General features: G+C 40.3%; 1 protein-coding gene across 12 annotated transcripts in view; it reads left to right on the top strand.

The window, feature by feature from the left end:
• KCNMA1 (potassium calcium-activated channel subfamily M alpha 1) overlaps positions 1 to 23,329 on the top strand; it is an 848,545-nt gene that overhangs the window by 215,931 nt on the left and 609,285 nt on the right. Inside the window, exon 1 of one of the 12 annotated variants that reach the window (XM_061634884.1) lies at positions 8,052 to 8,116. The exons of 10 other annotated variants lie outside the window; for them this stretch is intronic. In XM_061634884.1, the coding sequence (XP_061490868.1) occupies positions 8,072 to 8,116 (45 nt within the window). In that variant the 5' untranslated portion in view covers positions 8,052 to 8,071. Of the gene's footprint in view, positions 1 to 8,051; positions 8,117 to 9,756; positions 9,814 to 23,329 lie in introns of those variants that run through there. One more of the 12 variants, XM_061634885.1, reaches the window with a different exon arrangement.

Below are 23,329 nucleotides of genomic sequence, written 5' to 3'. Positions count from 1 at the left end.
GGTAACTTTTAAGGAGAAAAAAAATACATACTACAAAATGAAAACTGCACCAAACTGTACACATACCCGTTCCAAAATTAACTTAATTTGTTTCTAAGGCCAGTAGAGCAGGGTATGGCAGCCTTTCCCAGCCAGTGTGCCTCCAGATGTTGTTGGACCACAATTCCCATCTTTCCTGACCATTGGCAATGCTGGCTGAAGCTGATGGGAGTTGTGGTCCGACAACATCTGGAGGCACACTGGTTGGGAAAGGCTGGGGTATGGGGCAGAAGGAAGCCATGCAACAATAATGACACAAAACTGAGGATATCTGTTCATCCCTAATCCCTTTCATTTCCACATTATAAAAATGGGAAAACTTGTTAGCAAGTAAATGTGTGAAAATTATTTAAAATGTGACATCCTTTGCCTGGGCAACTGTCAAAACCAGGAACAGTTTGTGAAAGCTAAATAGGTTCTAAATTAATCCTGAACACTTCCAAAATAACGCTGTTAAAAGAAAACATTTCAGACACTTTCTTTTCCTAATTTGATACCTAGCATGGATAAATTTTAACATTGTATGCTTATATTTTGTGCAGTATAACTTTGCTAGTTGTCGCAGGGTTTATATTTTGTGGCCTGTGTGATAGATTGCAAAGGCCTACGTCTAAAGCACTAGTTCCCAAACTTTTTTCCCCATGGACCACTGGAAAATTGCCGAGAGTCTTGGACCACAATAATTTTTCTCTCTGTTGTAGCAGTTGTAATACTCTGTGCTGGATGCTGCATTATTTTTAATTGTATTTTATTGCTTCTCCTGGTCTAAAGGATTTTCCAAGGTTCTCAATCACACAGGGAGCCTCCACAGATGCAGAAGGCTTCCTGCTGTAGAAGTTAACTGTAATCACCCAAAATTCCTAGGGGAGTCATACAGCTGGGGGTGGCATGGGGCAGAGCTCAGCATAAGTCCCTGTAGTCCTGCTCCACCTGTGTTAACGCCAGAAGAGGGCTATAGTTTTATTATTTATTTATTTATTTATTGAATTTATATCCCATCCCTCCTCCCAGAAGTTGCCCAGGGTGGCTGGTGATTCCTGCCATAATTGTTGACAAACAGACGTCTGCCCAGCTTGCTTTGAAAACCACCTAGGGTTTTTTTTTGAGCATTCAACTAGAAAGTTTGCAAAAAAAATTGTATTCACCACCACCACCACCACCCAGTTTGTACCAAATTGTGAGTTTTGAACCCTCCCACCAGTAAGCAAGAGTGTTGAGCACAGGATAGGGTTAGGCAGGCCTATCTGGTGAGCCCTCACTGCTTCTGGTTTCCTTTTCTCCATTGCAAAATTAATGTGTTTTGGGGGGTGGGGGGTGTTTGCTAGGGCAGGAAGAACCGGCAGGAAGAAGTAGTGGTGAAGTTTGGAGGTGAGTCGCATTTTGAGCTGGAGCTAGACTTAAATGAGCATGAGCTTGTCTCAAAATGAAGCTCCTCTTTTTGAATAGAGAGAGTGTGTTTCAACCTAACAGCTCAGATTCCTCCAGCATCATTAGCCATAACTGTGCATTCTGTCAGCATTACTAGAATTTTTTTTCTAACTATGACACTATATGTATGCACATTGACATTCCTACAATGGTATCTTTTTTATCACATAGAAGGATTGATTCTGGCATTACATATTGCATGGTGGTAGGTAGGGGTTCACTGGAGAACAGAGCTGTAGCAACCAGCTTGCACTGCGCATTGATTTTCCACTTGTGTTTATTTACTTAATGTAAAGTTTTTATCCCACTCCACAGCTGTGACTCTTGAAGCAGTGTCTTTTCCTTTCCTGCCTTCCTCTCAATCTATTTTTGGCCAACGTTAGGGATGGGATCTGCTGTTTTGCTCCACTTTGATTGTTTCCCCCCTTACAGGCGTTATATATACACATCCGTTTATCTCTGCCGCCTCCTGCTCCAGTCCAATCCTTATCAATCAGACTGTTATAATTTTAGCAGATAAAATTATCAATATTACCATTGATATTTAATTACCATCTTTCAATTAGTATTGATGTTCATTCACATTAGTTAAAAACTTTAAAGGTAAGACAGAGACAAGCGGACTCAATACTGTTATGTTAGCAGCATATAATTCCATTCGCTGCTGCGCAGCAAACAGACTCCAGCTGTGCTGCAGCTGCCCCGTGAGTACATAAAGGGTTAAGAATTAACAGTAAATGAATTCTAGTGCCTAACATCAACACCACATTTACAGAATTAAAGGGGAATACACATTTAAGAAATGTACATAGTAGGTTAAGGTTGATAAAAATAAATGATCACAATATTGATATTTGGGGATTCTGGAAGTATTAGCAGAATGTTGCCAGTTGAAAATCCAATCAGCCGAGATAGAGAATGTCACATATGAATAATTCGTTGTTAATTCCAAATTCTACAGAATCCTCGCCCATCCCTACCCCACACACTCAAAGCTCTACCCTTGGCAGGGGGAAAATAATCGGGAAGATACAGTCCCTGTTGGATATGTTAGCACTGGGTCTCTAGAACTGGTATAATAATTAGTGAAGAAGCTCCTAGTTAGCATGTGAAATATAATCATCTGGCATGGGGTGGGGTGTTGGGATAATAAGACTGAAGCTAATTATCAAATGGTAGTGGTTTGTGTTAGTAAAATGAATCTGTTGAACAGTTACTTTAAGTGTTGAACCTTGTAGTGGGTTGCCATGGGGATTAGGAGCAATCATAAATTCACTTCCTATGAGTTCAGATGTGTTAAGCTGCTTGCAAACACTCCCTCTTTCCTAACATTTAATTTGTAGACTGAGCACCTTTGCTCATGTTGGGTTTGTTATTGATGTGCAGGGTTTATGCGCTTTTCTCTCTGTGTGTAAATCTGTGGTAGCTCTCAATGTGAGAGATTACTCATTGCTGAATTGAAGATGTGTGCTCCAGTTTGCTTTAATCTCCTGTGACTACAGTGTGGGCTATTTCCTAGGTTTCCATAGGGACAGGAACAATACTTCCTGTTGGAGTTCATCAGCCACAGAATGATGCTATGAAGTACACAGTGTTGAGTTGGTCTCATTGGTTTCTATAGTAACTGCAGCTTCCTTTAATCCACCCTCTCTCTATATGCTTGTTTTCACCTTTTACTTCAGCACCGCTATTATTGCCAAACCTATGATGCATTTTTGGAAATTCTTTTTGGGCTGTTATGTGGCATAGGCAAGCATAACTCTGGGGACGATAAAGCAGAAATGTATTTTTGGTACATCTTGGTTTTTGATGGTTTTTGGTCCCTTCACTTAAGAAGTCCATACCAAAGTGTCATCAGACTTGTAGTACTGCTGTCTGTACCAAATTTTAATGGGACTGTCTGAATTTTTATGCCCCTGACTCACATTCAGCCAACACCAGGATCTGAAAATCCCCAAATTGTGTTTGAATTAAAAAAAGAGGAAAAGGTAAGCAAGAGAAGCCATGTAAATAAATAAAACTAGATGAATCATAAAATGATTCACTGTTGTCATTTCAGGATGTTATGTTGTGAAACAGAGATATGAAGCTAGAAAGATGCAACAAAAACTTATTTTACCAACCCACCCCATTAATACACATGTACATCCACAGGATGTCATTTTGGGTCAACTACTGTATACAACTGCTGTTACCAGGGGTCTACACATTTTGGCTGGCCTTGGTAGCCAGGAAAAAATTGTTCCTATCTTTCTCCTAAGGATTGGTGGAGCATCATACTTGGCTTTGGCTTGAGGAAAGCCCCCCCACCCATGAAGAGGCTCAGAAAATAGTAAGATTGTAAGAGAGCTCCTACCTTTCTCCAGAACTCTTGACTCCAACAGTCATGGTGCAAATCTAGCCTTGTGGAAGGTCATGACAATGAATAAGTTACCCAGCCCCTTGACAAGTTGCTATAAATAGTTGGAGGGGAATATATTTCTTTTTGCCTCTCCCCAGTGACAATATTACTTTAGTGTTATCATTTTCAATTTAAGGTTATTTTTTAGGGACAAAACAAAAGTCTTCTCATGAAGCATCATTGACTCTAAAGAACTCACTTCCATAGTATGTGGTGATGGCTGGTAGCTTAGATCAGCCTTCTCCAGCCTGCTGCCTTCCAGATGTTGTTAGAATCCAACACCCATAATCCCTGACCATTGGCCGTGTTAGGTAGGACTGATAGGAGTTGGAGTCTCAATAACATCTGGATGGCACCAGGTTGGAAAAAGCTGGGTTAGATGGCTGTAAAAGGGGGATTAGGCAAATCCCAGGAGCAGAAGTCTTATCAATGGGTATTAGCCATGATGGCTGAAAGGAAGCTCTAGATTCAGACAGAGGTAGTAAAATTGTGATGCTGAGGGCAAAGGGTAAGGAGGGCCTATTGCCCTTGTGCCCTGCTTCTGGGCTCCTGGAAGTATCTAGCTCAGGGCTCACTAACCTTTCTTGAACTGGACGGAATTTCAAATTTTGAGAGAATGCTGAGGGTGCCACTCACAAAATGGCTGCCATGGCGGAGGGCTGTGGCATAACACAAAATGGCTGCCATGGCGGAGGGCTGTGGCATAACACAGAATTGGAGAGAGTACAATCACTGCTGCTTCTCTCCCCACTGCCCTGGACAACCTCATGTTTACCATGGGAAGTCAGCTGGTCCTGCTGGTCCTGATTATGCAAATACAGCTGTTACCAAAGCATAAGCTGCTAGTTTGTACTCATTCACCTGGGAATAAACTCCATTAAATACAAAGAGGCTTACTGCTGAAATAGACATGTATACCATTGTATTGTAAGTTAACTATACAGCAAATTCTTAATGAGTGCCTGGATATCTGCTCCTGCACAGCAAGAGACATGTCTAACCCTCTTTGCAAAGCTTTCACATTTTGCATTTGCCATTTGGGGAGGGGATTCCTTAACATCCACTTGCACATCATGTAATAGTATTTGCACAAATAACTTCCAAGGAGTACCTGATCTCAGATGAACTACCACAGGAAAGATGTATCCTGGTTGATCGGGAAAAAAGGAAGAGCAAACCACAGAGATTCCTAGGACTACTAGAAAATAAGACAGAAGGAGAAAAAGTGCACTAAAGGGGAAGGGAAAACAGAAGCTCTTTAGGACCTCGTGTCCAAACAACTTACATCAGTCATAGCTCTGACTTCACTCACTGTCTAAAAACACTGACAGGCAGGCGTAAGTAACCAGGCTGTCTCGTTTCACAGAAATCACTTAGAAGGATTTTGCTTCCTGACATTCTTTCTAGGAGACCTAGTAACTTACTTTTTTAAAAGAATGAAAGCTCAGAGAGTCTGTTGCCACTTCCTTTGGTTTGCCAGTCAAAGCCTTTGTGAGTGCCATGGCGCCTGCAGGTACCAGGTTGGTAACCCTGTATCTAGCTACTCGCTATTGGAAACAGGATGGTGGACATGAGGCTTCCTTTGAATGATCTAGCCAGACCTTTCTTATGTTCTTATATTTAGACAGAGAACGATATCATGCAATGTTTTAATTCTTTTTAATACTGAATTTTAGACTGCTGTAACCCACCCTGGTACCTGTTGGTAAAGGTGAGCAATAATATTAATCATCATCATCATCATCATCATAATTTTTAATTGGTTCCAGTGCCCTGTCCTGTATTTGGAATCAGGGCCCCAACTTGCAGGATCCAGCATGATTTCACCCTATGCTCACTAATAAGCATTTTCATATGAAGGCAGGTTTTCAAGCAAGAAAATGATGGTTGTAATAAGACAAACTATAACTCAAAATTTAAAAAAAATGCTATCTAAAAAGGAAGTTGTAGGAGTATTTGAAATGGGATGTCAGCAGAAACAAAACCCTTTTTTTAAAAAAAGAAGTAATTGTAATTTAAAAAAAGTACAGGGAAAATGTACCTTTCTGCAGCAAGACCCCATTACTAGTGCAATATCTATAGCAAATGACTCCCTCTGGAGTCCAAATTGCAAAAGAATGCCATTCCATTAAAAATGTTTTGTTCTGTGCCAGTTTTTGTCGTTGATAACATGGTAAATCCTACTTTCCAAGAGGATCTGAATTCTCCTTTGAAAACTATAGCTGTGCCACAGATAACATATATTATCTGGAGAAGCTGTCCTGCCTGTCCCACAATTTGCTTATATTCGTTTAATTTCAGTGAGAGCTAAGACTGTTCCTATTGAAATCAAACAGGCACCTATAATTCTGATATTTCGTTGCCTGCTAAAACCAAGCATTTTAAAAAAATTAATATAATTCATTGTTGGTGATTTGTTCTGTATTTTCTGATTTTATAATTTTATGAAGTTTTAATAACTTTATTGTACACCACACCATTATTTTTTATGAGTTGGTAGTTTATAAATGTTCTTATAAATAAAAACAAAAATATTGTCTTATGCCTCCACATCTTGCCTATGAGCTTCCTGGGAAGCATCTGCTTGTCCCCTTTTGGACTAGATGGACCTTTTGCCTTATCTAGTAGGGCTGTTTTTTTTTATTTCAGCCAACGTTTTGTGGTCTTCAAGAGCAGGCCATCCATAAACAACCTTCCACACTGTTTCAGTTTCACGATTAGGAGAACTAGTGCAGAAGAGAAGCGACTATAGGAAAGTACAACTTTCTAATAATAGAACAGCACTGGAATAAGTTGCCAAAGCTGTGAAATCCCCTTTCTTGAAGGTGTTCAAGGAAAGGTGAGACAGACATCTTTCACGCTTCACCTATAGAAATCAGCAAGTAGCACAAGTATAGAAATATGGAGTGTGGGTTCAAGTTACATATGATTTTGAATTTTATCATGTACCTGCTGCCTTCTTTACCCAGGATACATAAGGTTATATCCAGTGTTAGTCATCCTCAGAATAAACCCATTAAAATAAAATAATTCTCTAAATAGAATTTAGTTGGATGCAGCCCGTAGGGTTTTAAAACTACCACACTAATATGGAGAAGAGACCCTGTTTTCTTTTACAGATTGTCATCCTGGAGAGATGAGGAAATGTGGACATGGGGAGGAGGGAAATAATTGAGGTTGCAGTCCTATACATCAGAGATGGGGAATCTGTGGCCCTCCAGATGTTGTTAGAATCCATCCCATCAGCCTGAGCCAGCATTGCCAGTGGTTGAGGATGATGGGAGTTGGAGTCTAGCAACATATGGAGGCCCACTCCTGCTATACACATTTGCCTTGGAGTAAGTCCCATTGAACTCAATGGACCTTACATCAGAGTAGGCATGCATTGGATTACACAGTAAAAGTGGGCTTCAAGTTGCAGATTGGAGCTACAGGTGAGTTCTGGATCTTTAAATTTAAAGACTTCTCATTTCATGTGGCCAGATGATGATGATGATGATTTCTTTTAATCATCATCGTCATCTGACCATAGTACAGATTTTGCCCTTCTAAGTGGAACATCAGCCTCAGGAGTTTAGATGGGGAATCTAGAAATTAGGACTGCAAAAACACAGATCAGCATACTTGACTGGTTCATCACCACTGGATTAAAAATGTGGAACTAACATCATACTATAACTGAAACCTCTCCTCTGAAAAAGTTGTTCAGTGTGATATTGTTTTAATCAGTCAATGTCCTGATATTGTGACTTGGGCAAAAGCTTTTAAGATGAATACTTCTCCATGTTGCTGCCCTGGGCTTCTGCTGGGAGAAAGGGCAGGATATAAATCAAATAATAAATAAATAGATAAAAATAAAATATTATTTAATCAAGAGGAGCTCAGCTTTGCATAAAATACTCTAAACTGAAAAACTGCAGCATTGACAATAATCAATTCAGTAATCAGTTAAAAGGAAGGTGCATAATCATTTATAAACTTCTATTTAAAAAATCTCAGTCTGAAAATCAAGAACACATTCCTTCTTCTCTGTGGTTTTTCATTATTCTTTTTCTTTTTAAATGGAGCTCAATTCATTCACAGCTGCACTTTGACTTCTACTTGACACAGTGTACTTTTTACAGGAGGATGAAACAAGAGCAAAATGAAAGGAAAAATCTGTAGCTTCCCCCATAAATTAATGCAAGTGTCTTAAATACAGGAATGACTGATGATGCAGGGTCACGGACTGCTCCAAAATGGCAAAAGGTAAACTGTTATTTTTTAAGAAAGGGGACAGATAAATGTATGCTGTATGCATGCCAGTGGACCACCTGCAGTTGGAAGCTATTTTTAGAGGCTATCCACAATAGGATACTTTGTGTTAATAATTTGACACAGTAATATACAAGCAAGGCTTTCCATTATGTTTTCTATCAATTCTGACATGAATTTAATTTAATGTGTTGGATGGCTTTTAGATCCATTCCCTTCTAAAAGTTTTGGCCTAGTTTTCATCACTTGTATCACTTGAGATTGCAGGTGTATATGATAAAAAATAAATAAATCCCTGCATTTAGAAAACTAGCATATCTGGGAAAAGTCCTAGTATGTAATTTTCCAACAGGGAGGGGATTTTGTTTTTGTTTTTGGTAATTGAGGAACATTCAGTTCCTTCACCTGCAGTCTGAAGTTCTGTTCAGACACATTTACTACCTCAGTGACAACCAGGGCCTTAAAAGACATGCATTTCTTCGGCATATTATTTGTTTATTCAAAGCACTTTTGTCCCACCTCTCAAATCATTCAAAACAGTGTTCAAAACCGAAAAATTACAATGAAAACAGCATAACAACAACAACAAACCCAAGAAAAACAGGATCTCTTATTTCAGACAGCTGGTATAGCACAGTGGGGAGGAGAGCCTGGCTGGGAGTCCAGAGTCTGTGAGTTCAAATCCCCGCTCGTGTCTCCTGGGTGTCAAGGGCCAGCTAAAAGATCACCCCCACAGTGACTAGTTCAGTAGTTATGTGCCCTGCCACCTGTGCAGCCGTGGGCAAGCTGCATAGTCCCAAGGAGCCCAGTTGCCCCCCAGCTGGCAGTTGCGGCCAAGGAAGGGGCTGGCTTGTGCAGCTGTGGCAAGCTGAGCAGGCCCTAGCCAGCTGAGGAGGACTAGCCTCATAGGGAGGCAATGGTAAACCCCCTCTGAATACCGCTTACCATGAAAGCCCTATTCATAGGGTTGCCATAAGTCAGGATCGACTTGAAGGCAGGCCATTTCCATTTTTCTCTTATTTCAGGCATCAGTGTGGAAAAGTCAGGAGCAGGCCTCAGGTCTCTTTCCTGAGCCATACTGTGAATGCTGATTGGTGGTGAAGGGTGGGGTATGCATTTTAGAAAATAAACAATAAAAATAAAATGAAGACATTTTTAAATTTAAAGTTTTGTAGAGTGATTGGCTTCTGAATTTGCAGTGTTGAACTTTGTTTGGCCATATCTATATTTTTTTCTCTAGTGGTTCAATCCCTAAAGCAAGTTTAATGCCAACCATTTTCCATATTTGTGAAGAAGACCCATGCAGGGAGGGGAGATACTGTCCTGTGCTTGTTTCATACACACTGTGCCATGAAATGTATTAGTTTTCATCTGTCAACTGTTGGTGGTGTTTCATTACCAACATTAGGAGGACATCTCACTAGTCACAAATTGTTTTGTGCTGAATACATACTTGGTCAACTCCTGCTTCATGTAAATGACCATATCAAATATGGTCATTGTCAGGGTTATTATTGAATTTATATCCCGCCCTTCTTCTGAAAAAAAGCCCAGGGCAGCAAATAACGGAGATAATTTGCATAGCAAAAGTAGTTCTGGCTTGCTTGACCCACCAGCCAACTATGAAAGCAAAACTCTTCTTGTGCATGAGGGGAGGGGGCTAACAGCCCAGTGCCTCAGCCTGATGGACAGTAAGTAATCCAACAGACAATCCAGACTAATTGTCACAATTACATGTTTTGATGTCAAGAATACCAATATGCAATCTTTATAGGCAAATGCTTTATGATGCCTGTACTGGGCTTCAGCTGTTGTACACATATATTCATACTCACATTAGGGTTATAGAGGGGCATAACACAATAGGGGGTGGGGGGGTGGGGGGGTGGGGGGAAAAAGGGAGGAATGGGCTAATGTTTTCAGAAAATGGGGATACTTAGAAGGTGTTTTTTTCCCCTTGGGAAAGGGTTTAGAAAAATGCAATCTTGGCTAAAACATGATAGTTGGAGAGTAAGGGAATATTAGGGATTGTAGCGTCCTGTTTCCCACTCTTGGGGCCTTGGCTTTGTACATTGCCTCATCTCTACTACTCACACATACCTTATTCCCCTACCTCATTTCTTCTTCTTTGTCTGGTTCAGCTGTAGCTCAACATTGTGCGTAGTATTAAACAGATGGCTACTATAATTGCCAGGCATGTGTATGGCAACGGGAAAACAGTGCCTTTATGACATAGGGCAGCATCAGCCAATCCCTATGTTCAGCTCACCTCTTTGCCCCTTTTACCTTAGATGTGCTGGTTGCTAGACATGAACGTTTATCCAACATGGGGATTGGGGTAAGAGCTGCTGATATCACAAACATGTTTCCTTTTCTGTAAAGCAGGGGGAAACTGGTTTAGCAGTGGAACTCTACATGCCTACCTAGAAGCCCTATTGTATTTATTGGAGTTGTGCTCTCAAGTAATTCTCCTGTGCAATTCTTATGGAAAAAGACAACTCTGAGGATTTTTATCCAAGTAAAAGGCTGCAGGTCCCTCTCATTTTCAGCTTCTATAATGTACCTCTCATGCTGTCACAAGCACTAGAACAGGGGTTGCCAACCTTTTTGGACCAGAGGGCACATTTCAAATTTTGAGAGAGTGCTGGGGCACCAGTCACAAAATGGCTGCCATGGAGGCATGGCATAACACAAAATTAGAGAGTAGTTATAGTGAAGCTTTTCCCATAATTGTATTTTCATACTAGAAAGGACGCAACCTGTTGAATTTCTGCCTGCCATACAGATGTTAAAGGCACAAGAATCCTGTTTTTCCCCAATGCCAATCTTAAACCAAAGCCTAGGCTGCCATCCTGTATCTACTTACCTTGAAGTAAGTCCCATTAAACACAAAGAAAATTACTTCTGAGTAGAAATGTATACCATAGTACTGTCAGTGAATTCTTGATGATTCCCTGGTCTTTAGCACCTGCAAAGCAAAAATGCCTAAGCCTCTTTGCAAAGATTTCACGTTTGTCTTTTGGAGGGAGGGAGATTCTTTAACATCATCACACTTATTGTATAGTAGTATTGGCATAAAATAACTGCTAGGTACTACCTGATCTCAGGTGAACCCAGCACAGGAAAGATGCATCCTGGTTGTTAGAGGAAAAGGACAAACTATGGAGATTTCAAGGACTTAAAAACCAAACCAAACCCAGAAGCAGGAAAAGTGCACTAAAAGGGAGTGCAATATAGCAGCTTTTTAGACTGCTAGTGCCTGTTGTTCAAACAACTCACTTATCAGTCCCAGCTCTGACTTCACTCATTGGGTAATAACACTAATGCAGGTGCCATCAGGCTGTCTCATTTCAGAGAAAACACTTAGAAGGATACCTGCACATTTTGCTCCATAACCTTATTTCTAGGAGAAAGTTTCCTTTTTAAATGAAAGCTCAAATTCTGGGGTACCTGCACCATAGCACCCATGGGCAACAGGTTGGAAACCCCTGCTCTAGAAGAAAGGTGTGGACAAATTTACAGAGGTGTGGGGAGCATTATTCAGTTATTCTGCTTGGCAGACTCACCATGGCAAGTATAGTGCTATCCTCTCTGGGCATCCTCTGAGCACAATGAGCAGCTAGCCCAGCTTTCCTCACAATTTTGAAGTTGCAGAGGTGGGTGGAGATCCTTCCAGCAGCTGCACAGGGTTCCGTATCACCACCCCAGCTCAAAAAGTAGAAGGAAGGGTGAGGGTTGTTTGACTCTTGCATAGTCATGGCTCTTGAGTGCCTTGGCACATAGGTCCTTGCTCCCTCTGCCCCCCAGAAAAGGCCTTTCTTGCAAGAATGAGGTGTATGTGTGGATTGGATGTACCTGCCTGAAAGGGACTTGGGGCACCTTCAAGAAGGGACACATGATTAGCCACTGTCTCCCCACCCAAGCGGAGAGCAATGGGTTGGAGGTATAGGATGTAGTGGCCTGAAAGCACTCCCAAGCAACTGCACCCAACTGTCCACTCTCCATGCCCATTCTTCCCTTGTGAAGAATGAATGGGGTGTGTGGGTGTGGGTGTTGGATATTCCTGCCTGAAGGTGCCTGGGATGCCTTCAAGCAGGGTTGCCCATCTGGCCATTTTGCCTGCCTATTTTTCCATCAGAAACGGTGGGTGGGTGTTGGATGCAGCTGTCTGAGACTGGCTGGGAAGTCTCACTTGGAGAGGGAGATATACTGGTATTTTTGGGGTAGAGGAAGTATACTGCCGTTGGGAGTCTCCAAACAACTTGTGATTGCTAGGTTATATCATCATATCTCTTCTGATGCCAGGTGAAAACTTTTTATGTTGTTTTTTTATTTTAAAATTCTTTGATACCAACTAGCTAGCTTTGACTGATGCAGTTACTTTTTATAATGTTGCTTTATTATTTGCGTTGTAAAGTTTATTGATCTTATTGGCATTCTTCTTGCACACCACCCTGAGCAATTGTAAAACAGAATAGATTCCAAACTACAGTTGGGGGACATGTTAAACTAACCTGATGATATTGTTGCTTGCAAACATTTTAGTCCTTGCAGAGTTTTGCTATAGAAATGTTTAGAAATGAGTTTTAAAGTTTTTGCATCTCAGTTTCCGAGGGTCTTTCTGCACTTATCATTTGTAGTGGTATAGTTGCTGGGGGGTGGTGGTGGTTGGGATTGTTTGGCATGCTGCTATATGACATTGCCATTATTCAGCTAGTATTCCAGAATAACATACTCAAAAACGCTGCTTTTCTTCTACTGCAAAAAATCCAACTTTGTGAAACATGTGGAAAGGATCTTCAGTATTTTCATTTATGTAGTATGTGTACAAGCATCCTCCTGGTTTCTGTGTGAAGGGTATGGGGTTGGTGGGTGTGGTTTGGGAGATGGCAATTTCACGCTACTGCTTGCTGACTGGTGGGAACTGTCAGTTTGTGCTGGGCACTGTTCTTCTGTTCTGAAGAGAAAATGGTACCTGACAGATTATTGTGTACAGATAAAATTTCATCAAAATAATCGGGTTCATCATAGTTCAGACACGCACGTAGTTCCTCTTGTTTAACCTCTTCTGATCTCCTATTCTCCCACAAAATTAGAACCCCAGAATACTAGGATATATGTATATCTTCACACCCACTGCAAAAGGGCTATTCCCATGGGCATATTCATAACTCTGACACAGTGAGGGTATGTAAGGGGTATAACCATTGAACTTTTCTCAGTTCAGACACAACCCACCATTAGTGTGGAAAGAAAAACCCTGCACTCACTCTCTGTTAACAGTTTCATGTGGCCAGAGGTGCAGATAATCTACTATAAATTCACCCCTAAAAACTATGGATCAGACAGCAACTATACCACTATAAATGGTAAGTATACAAAGGCCTTCAGATGAAGGAGAAGCCTGGTCACTCTCACTGGGTCGCAGAGCACAGCACAGAGTAGAATCTGATTGACATGAGAACTGAACTAATAGCAAAACGCTGTCGTTGAGCAAAGCAAAAAATAACTGTCTCTGTGGTCCTGTCCTCTCACCCTAAATTCTTCTGGAGGGTCCAGAAGGAGTAAGAAACCCTAAAATGCCTGGTGAAATTCTGAGACTTGGCAACCCAATTCTTTATACTTACCCACTTACTTTTTTTCTTTTTTTGCCATTATATTTTCAGACATTGTTTATGCAGTAAAAAAGGCCTAAAGGTTGTATTTGTAGTTGAAATGAGCCCTTCAGCATTTCCCATCAACCAGCAGGTTGCACAAATGTTGTTTTGCAACCATATGAGCTCTTGTGTTGCTTCTTGTGGATATAAATAGCTGGAGGAAATCTAGAAAAGGGGTGAGGGAATCTGTCCCAGTAAATATGCTAAAATATTAAAATGTAGCTAAATCCAGACATTTTCATTTAAACCAGATCTACACTGAAAAGTCATTTCTAGTGCCCCCTCAGATGTAAACTGCCATTAATAATTAGGTTCTCAATGAAGTGTATGGAATGTCCTAAACAAGTGCTTCCCGTTGTAAAAATTAGCATATTTGCAAACCCCCACAAATGGCTTCCCCTTGAGGCACAGTGGCCTTCTCAGGCAGAGAGAGCAATGCTCTCACCTTGGAGTTGGCAACACTTTGTTTAATTGTTACATACTGCTTTTATTCCATTGAGCAACAAACGTGATGTGATAATGAGAAAACTTGGGTGTGATTCACTTGGTTGCACTACAAGTATTATTTTGCAATCCAAATGAATCCCACTCATATGTAGTTGAGCTATATTCACTAATAGGCAAAAAACCTTGTGGTTTAAGAACATACCTATAGCCCACAGACATTTCTATCAAACTTTAAAAAGCAGGGAAATTAGGCAGCTATAGTGAATGCACCAGGGGAGCAGGAGACCTGACCTCCTCTCTGAGATATTGGCCTGCCCTACAAATTTGTCAAAATGCAAACACAATTTGGGTTGGTCTTTCACAGTCCAATCCACTTGCTGTGTAGCTTGGAAGAATTTGGTAATGTGTGCCTCTGAGCATATGGTGAGTGGTGGCAACACCTGCAATCAGCCCAAATAATAGAAAGAAGACATGTGCTGTGCTGATCTTGTTTAACCAGTCTTGCCACTGGATCTCTGTCAGTGGAATAGGAGTCTCCTCTCAGTACCCTTCACAAACTACACTTCCCAGGATTCTCTGGGGGAAGCCATGACTGTCTCAAGGTCTGGTGTGGGTGTGGCCCCCTGATTAGGCAAGCCCAGCAGCTGTGAGTCTGCCTTTTGGAACACTGACAGTTGGTTCTTACTGAGCATGCCCGGCACTATCATTGGGTTGAAGGAAAAAAATATTATATTACTTAAAAATCAGCCAGGCCTTTTTTTTTAACTTTTAAACTGCAGAAGATGAAGGTCAGAGTATGGGGCAAGGTCAGTAATAGGATTGCAGGTACTCTGTGAACATGACTGGTTTTTAATGAATTTCAACACATTATGAGAACTCTGATGGCAAAAAATCCAAAAGGGCTCTGGGTTTTCTCTCTCTCGTTTTAGACTTTGAACTCTGTATTCTCTCTGACTGTTTTGTGTATTGCCATGAAAATTGAGAGGGTTGTTAAGCAAGCGTTGCTGAGTTCAGGACTGTAAGTTTTGTAAGGTTTTGTTTTGAAATGAGCATATGTGAAGCATCAGAATGGTATGGGCAGTATTTTCAATTTAACATTGTGGAATGTGAAAAATCCATGCTGGCTATAGTATACAGCCACTGTTGTGGCTGTATAATAATAAAGCAGAGATGGGGAACCTCAATGCAGACCTCCAGATCTTTCTGTCTGGCCCTCAGGACTCTCCTAAGGCCACACCTTCCTTCTAACCTCACCCCTCACTGGCCCTGCTTTGCAGGCCTGGGGCCAGTGGGCGGCCAGGTTGGGCTTTGGTTTCCCATCACCCAATATGTCAGTATGTCCCACCACCATCTTGGGTGATGGTAGATGTGCATGCACAGCACGGTAATGCACTGATGTGGCCGGGCCTATTTAAGCCCCCAGTAGTAGTGTTAGTGCTGTTATGTTGCTGCTGCGGCTTCTGAGATCCCCTGCAGTCTGGTGCTGGCCCTGCTGCTTTGCACCTTTCTTGAGTGCTTTTGCCTAGCTAGAATCTGTCTTTGAAATTTGATAATGCCTCTTGCTTGTCTGGAGGAAGAATAGAGAGGGATGTGTGAGTGTACAAATAAGCCTGCTGTACAAAAGTAAAATTAATATTCATTGCTCCATCCACTTTTGATTCTGGCTAGGGGTGGATGGCTCTGTAATTTTTGGCCCTCTCAGTTTCCTATTTTTCCAGTCTTAAATTCAGTTCTCCACATTTCTGTAGCAATTTGCTATTTTTTCTTCAACGTTTTAGTGTGAATTTCTGCTAATAAACACATTTTTGTATGCAGTTTTGACAAAGGTTCACATTTTTTCAAGCACTTTTAGTCTGATGCATTTTTGTATGTCATTTGGCTAAGTGTAAATTTCAAAGGATAGCTGTGTTTCAGTTCTTACATTGTTTTGGAAAGTGCAAATTTGATAAAAGTATTGTGAAGTGCAAACTGAATTGAATCTCTCCCCCATCCCTAATTCTGGCCTTTCCTTCCCCATTCATATGGCTGAAAAAGGCCCCCCATCTCTTTAATAAAGCCTCCAAGTAGCTGTCAGCTCCACAGAAAACGTAAAGAGAAACTTAAAGTTAAGGTAAGTGCATTTGTGTCTATTCATCCCCTGTAAGCCAGATGAAAGTGTTTCATGGGCAGGACCTGGCCTCATGGGCTGATAGTAGTTGGCCATCCCTGAATTAAGCAAGGCAGACCTAGAAAGGAGGGGTCTCTGCAGGACTAGGAGGGTTACCAAAGATTGTGACTCCATTGGACAGCACAGTCAAAGCCGGCAGGGAAAGAATCTGACTGTAAGCAGAGCAAAAGAAGATCTGGGAACTGACGACATCTGTTTCTCAAACAAGCAGTCAGTCACCACAGTGCTTAATTTTGAAAACTAGAAGAGTCAGCATTCAGGAGTGTTGGAAGCCATTCCTTTTATCTCAGAAAGCCTTAGTCCGAATCCCAGAAGTGGTAACTCTACTCTCTCAGAGGCTGTCTCATCTTCTTCACACAGTGCATAGTAATTTGCTCCCACAAGAAGCAGCGATGGCCTCCAGCTTGGATGGTTTTGAAAGAGGATTAGAGAATTTCATGAAGGATAACGCTATCAGTGGCTACTTGCCACAATGGCTATGTTCTATCTCCAGTGTTGGGGGCAAATCCTGCTTGTGGGCTTCCCGGAGGCATCTGGTTGACCACTGTGAGAACAGGATGCTGGATTAGATGGGCCATATCTTCTTATCTTCATTCTTATGTCAGGTATGCTAGAGATCTCTTGGGCCTGCAAGCAAAGACAGCTTCTGAACTTTTAAGATCTGAGTAAGCAAGACACATTCTAAGAAGTTTGCACACTCCCAGAAGGGCCATAGACTGCTAGCGCCTGTTCTATTAATTAGGAACAGATGTAGGCCTCTTAAATTCTGCAGCTTGCCAACAGCTTAGACTTGGTAGAAGTAAGAGACAGTTCTAAAGCATATTCCTGCAACAATGAAGATCCTGAATAAGGCCTTGATTATGGGAGTCTATGTGTACTGCAGTTTGTCCAGGTCTTTTTTTCCAGCCATGGACTCATTTGCCTCAAAAGGGAGGCTTCACAAATGCCCCGTTGCTCACTATCACCTGTTCTTTGCTATCTGTTCATGGAGCTGGAAGAAGTAGTGCCCTCGCTCTGATTTGTCTCTGGACACCATCGTACAGCCATAACTCATCCTCATTATGGTTTATTTGTATGCCATCTTGCCATAGTAATCTGTACTCAAGGTGGGTCGCAAAATGAAGAAAAGTTACGTAATTCACTGTTACAAAACAAAATCCAATTATACAATAAACTGAAACAATACAATTATAATTCATAAGGAGGTCCAACAATAAAATACAAAAACATGATCCCAATAATAGCAAAAATAACTGAGCAGCAGAATTAAATTTTGGCCCAAACAAATGCCGCTAAACAACATCCCACAGTCAGGATGGTCTCTGGCATCTTCAGGGAGTAGCAGCTTTTATGGCTGCTGCAGTCAGTCAGGGATGGCCAGGTAGCTGGGAGAAGGTCTTGGAGCAGTCACGGTCAAGATGGTCTATGGCACCGTCAAGGATATGTGGCATTATCGTGAAACTAAATCTGAGGGCGGGCAATGCTTCGCCTGGCGATGAGGGTGGAGAAGGAACAACTGGTGTTGAGCAGCAGCAGTGAGTGCAGTTGTTGCTGATGGGAAGTTAGGTACATGCTTTAGCCCTGTTGGCAGCGCCCCATGAAAAAGCATCATATGGGGGACTCTCTTCTTCATAGCCTGCAACAGAGCGGCAAAGCAGGGAGGGTTATCTTGGCACAACCCTAAACCTTTCAAGATTCAGGAGCAGCTGATCAAGTACACGAGGGTTTGCCCAGCAGTTTTGGATCCTGGTCATAAAACTGTATTAACTGGCCCATAACACTCCAAAAATCCATGAAGTTACATATACATCTCCATCTGTTTTTGGTGGTGTTTGCTTTAGAGTAAGGAATAGTTATGGAATCAGCTTTTTGCTAGCTTTTTCTTTTTCACTAGGCCTGCTTTTGGCCCTCCAACAGCAGAAGCACACAAATGAGCAGGTAATGTTTTCCCCATCATTTTACTTGCATATTATCAAAAGTATCTCCTGCTAATTTTGTGTGCCTGGCTGCTGTTAAATAGCAACATTTACCTGTTGTAAACTGCCCAGAGAGCTTCGGCTATGGGGCAGTATATAAATTGAATAAATAAATAAATAAAATAAGATGTTTCATGGTATTTCTTTCTGGGCAGATGTGAATGAGATGTAATCCTTGACTGGAATATCTGTTCCATCCCTTAGGATTTGCAATACTGCAAAAGAATGCCTGTTTCTGTATGTAACTGGCCATCTAAAGTTATTTTTGGAGTGTCTGTGAGAGATGTGAGTGTTTCAGAAAACATAATAATTCAGCCTAATGAATAAGTCTGTAGTCAGCACACCGCATGTAACCAAGCTTACACATGTATCAAGCTTACAGAACAGCTAGTTCATTTCCCAGGTTAGCTTTGTATGAAAGGCCTTATTGGAGATAACTGGTGAAAGTGGTCGATACATTAGCAGAGATAACTATAAAATTAAAGCTAGACTCCTAATATCATTGTAAGTATGACCTAGGATTTTCCATAATTAAGAATGCTTGCTTAATTACTGTGTTTACTGCTTACTATGGAATAGCCACACTTGGTTGATTTTTTTTTTTGCAGGGCATATACATGATGTCATCATCAAGTTGCTGCCCAGGTTTCCTCCATGCTTCCTCTATTTTCAAACTTAAAAAAAAAGATAGAGCAGCACTGAGCAGTAGTGTCATCTCCACAGGTGTAGATCCTTCTTAGCGCTACTCTTCCATCTTTTTAAAGAGCTTTTGATACGTGAAGTAGTACATTGGGCAAATGATACTAACCTCATATGTCTATTTGAGCATAGACCCTTCCCCCACATATTACCAGTGAATGCACGGACACTGGGGTGTATGGCTAGCAGGCACAATCCAACTACACCCTTCCTGAACACTTAGGTGGCAAGTTCTGAAGAGGGATGTAAAGTATATGCAATGTGCCTGGCCACTCCCTGTTCAATCTCCTTTTTTATGTGCTGCCTTCTGGAGAGATAATTAGGACAGTTGAATCATACAACCATTAGACTGCCTGTTCTGAAGACTAGTTTTGAATCATTTCAGATCACTCTGTATTGGTGAGTTAGTCACTAGTTGCTTTTTTTTGTATACCCCTTTTGCCAAATAAAGGCCCGTCTAGTCTAACATTCTGTTTTCACAGTGGCTAACCAGGTGCCTATGGGAAGCACTCAAAAGAGTAAAAATAATTGAGCAATGGAATATAAGACAACTAACCTTAGAAAGCTACTGAAATGCAGTATAAAGACGAGCCCCAAAATTCTCCCTCCATTGGGTACCACAGAGCAGTGTTAGCTGCAAAGGTCAAACTAAGAATCGATCGAGAGAAATGCTATTTATATTTGCTTCAGACTAATACTTGTTTTTTTAGTAATATCTGTGTCATAAAACATTGAATGAATGAATCAAGTTTATTACAGTCAAAGACCAAAGAAAACAAAATAGCAAACAACGATATTTACAATAATAAGGAACTGATTATATCTAAAAAACATCAATTAATCTGCTTGCATTGTTGAAATTAATAATTTTCTAGCGGCAATAGCTGCCTCACAGAACTTAGCTACCAATTGAGTTACTTGTGGGTTATGATCCGCAAGCAAATAGTCCACGTAACAGGTTTCGTTCCTGTCAGGTAAGCGAGTAAGTAGGGGTAGAATAAACTTGCACCTGGCCTCACAATAAAGTGAACAGTGAAGTAGAACGTGTGATATAGTCTCAACCTCACCGTCTCCACAAGGGCATAATCTATCATTGTACGGTAATTTCTTTTTTTTTTTTTTTTTTACAATAATTTTTATTCAAATTTTCATAAAACATACAAAACAAAATCATAAAACATTCAAAGACAAAAAACAAAACAAAACAAAAATGATTAAACAAAAAAATAAAATGTTGACTTCCCATTTGTTGCAGATCAAATCAGTTATAGGTCTACAATATATAACAATCCTGTCTCTTAAATTATATTATAAAATCACTTTCCTCCAGTAGTTATCTTAATTAATCATCAAATCTCATAAACATTACTTTATTCTTTCCACAAAAAGTCAAAGAGAGGTTTCAATTCTTTAAGAAATATATCTATCAATTTTTCTCCAAATAAACATGTCGATTAATCCATCTCGTTAATAATAATAATAATCTTATTGTCATAACCATAGTCCAAGTAAACATATTGATTAATCCATCTCATCAAAATCTGTTAGGTCCAATAATTTCAATAGCCATTATTCCATTATCCCTATTAATTCCATCTTCCATCTTCAATAGTCCTGTTAAGTCCAGTAATTTCAGTGTCCAATCTTCCATTATCAGTATTCCATAATAATCTTGCTGTCATAGCCATAGTCATATAATAAGAGTCTGATGGGAATTTCCTCTATCCCAAATATTTTCTTGCCATCAATTCTGAATAAGTTGCTGAAATATTGTTGTAAAGTCATATCTCTGTTCTTCTTTTTTACAAAATGCACTGGCTCATCTCTTGAGAGTTTTTCCATTGTCACATGGCTGCTGTTAATTCCATAGATTTTCTCTATATCAAGCTCCATCACGTCATTCCAGTCCAGAAGATTATCCAAGCCATTGATAACTTTATCTCTAATATCTTCATTAATTTCTTCAGAGATAACGTTAAATTCCAAACAGTAGATTTTATTTCTAATATCCATAAACTCCAGATCTTTTTCCAATTCCACATTTGTTCCAATCTCCAGGGCTTGTATCTTCCCTTTATTTTTTCTTTTCTCATCTCTGATCTCATTCTCCTCTCTCACAGGATCCCCTATTTCTTTAAACTCCTGCGTCATTTTGCTCAGTTCAATTTTCAGCTCCTTACTGCCCTGTCGCAGGGTTTGTTTCGTTATCTCAATCTCATCCATTATTTTCTGAAACATAATTACTTCCAGATTCTCAGCCACTTTCTTGATTGCCATTTTTTAAAACCACGAAAACAAAGCAAAACAAAAATAAAGAAGAACCACTTCTTATTTCAGCAACAATTGGGCTAATATTCCAGGCTTGATGATGTCACAGTATAAACAGAGCAGCCTGCCTTATCTCTCTATGTTCAAGAATACAAAACAAATTTAGTTCCCAGCATCAAAACAGTTAGCGGCGTCGTGAAGAAGCAGATTCGTCAAAATAAAATAGACCAAAAAGAGAATAGTCCCAGACAATATAATGTTCCTCGGAATAGAAATCCCTCTTCTGTGTATATCTTTAGAATGCACTTCCAGGACAGCTTTTTGCAATAGAAACAGAGATAAGCTGTTAATTTCGTGAATAACAGGGAAGAGTTATAGCTCACCCAGAAGCTCTTTAAAGCTGATTAAATTGACAAATCTCTTTTTGCTGCAACAATTTAAACCAAATAAAAAAAATAATAGAAAGAAGGGTGCTTGCCTGTTAGTCTGTTTTCTCTTTGAAGAAAAGATAAACGTATCGCATTAAACAGATAGAGCTTGTTCGGAAGTCCGTCCGGCATTGCTGGCTGGACCTTTTCTCATAAATTAATGAAATCCAGTCCTCCCAACAAAAACAGGCTTTTGAGGTTGATCTCTACATTTCTCCCTGCCCGGGAGAAATTTCATCAGTCAAAAAAAAAATGTTCTGACTGATTTATATCTGAATAAGCTTCTTTTGAGGCGGGAGCCCGTCTCAAAAGCAGGCACAAGCGAAGTCACCCTTCCCGGAAGTCCTGTACGGTAATTTCTTAAATCTGCCGTCTAATAAAGCAGAAGGCAGACAGTTAAACCTAGCCAACGTAAACGCCTTCCGATACTTTGGAATAGTTAGATTAGTTAAATATGGCATAGCCCACGGCTTAACATTATATCTATGCTTTTTAACTAATAACAAATGCTGTTGGAAATCGAGGTCGTAAATTCGCTCTAAAATCTGTTCTTTGGCTTTCAGAAAGCCCATAGATAGAATAAAGGGAATTGAAAACCCCAATTTAGAGATTTTATCGATAACCATCTTTTCCCATTGGGAATGGAAATTATCTTGTAGTATGGAGGGGGCCAATCCAATTGGTCTAAACAGTAACTTTAGCCAGGCACTAATTCTAAGACACCACACCCGAGCATCAATGGAGGGCAATCCAACTTCCATTCTTAAAATAGAGTTGGGAATACATGTAGGCACTGCCAGTATAGATCTAAGAAAAATAGTTTGGACAGCCTCTAGATGGTCACACTCCGTCCAATTCGTTGCTTGTGCACCATAAATGAGTTGAGGTATTATTTTTACCCTGAAAATCCTTAACGCAGCATTCAAGATTTGACCCCCTTTATTATAATAGAATGCCAATAAGCTTTCGTTGTTCTTCTCGCATGCATAGCTGCCATTTTCATATCGACTGACCATAGGCCGTTGGCCTGAAAATTTATTCCTAAATACTGAAATGAATTTACTTGGTCAATTAAATGGCCATTTATCCTCCATAGATGTTTGGTTCTTTTATTTGTAAATATCATTACTTTAGTTTTTGCATAGTTTATCATCAAATATTCGTCAGAGCAAAAACTAGCTACTTCTAACAACAGACGTCTCAAACCAATCGGTGTCCTTGATAGTAAAACAATATCGTCTGCATAGAGAATAATGGGTCTAGGGCTTCCAGCTAGTAGCGGGGGATGTAATACTTTACATTACATTAATGTAATGCATTAATTGCATTAATTAGCAACAACCTTTGCACCACGGAGTTTATATAGATGTTAAATAGGAAGGGTGCCAAAATGCACCCCTGTCTAACTCCTTTATGGGTGGGGATAAGGTTCATTAAAAGGCCTTTATTATTACATCTAACCCGAAGATATGTATTAGTATATAGCCTCCGAATTAAAGCCAATAGACGGAGATCTATATTCATAGTTTCGAGTTTTGACCAAAGTCTATCCCGCAATATGGAAT

Source organism: Rhineura floridana, chromosome 7 (assembly GCF_030035675.1).
Source record: "Rhineura floridana isolate rRhiFlo1 chromosome 7, rRhiFlo1.hap2, whole genome shotgun sequence".
In the NCBI taxonomy this organism is placed as follows: domain Eukaryota; kingdom Metazoa; phylum Chordata; class Lepidosauria; order Squamata; family Rhineuridae; genus Rhineura; species Rhineura floridana.
This window is presented reverse-complemented; position numbering and strand designations above follow the sequence as displayed.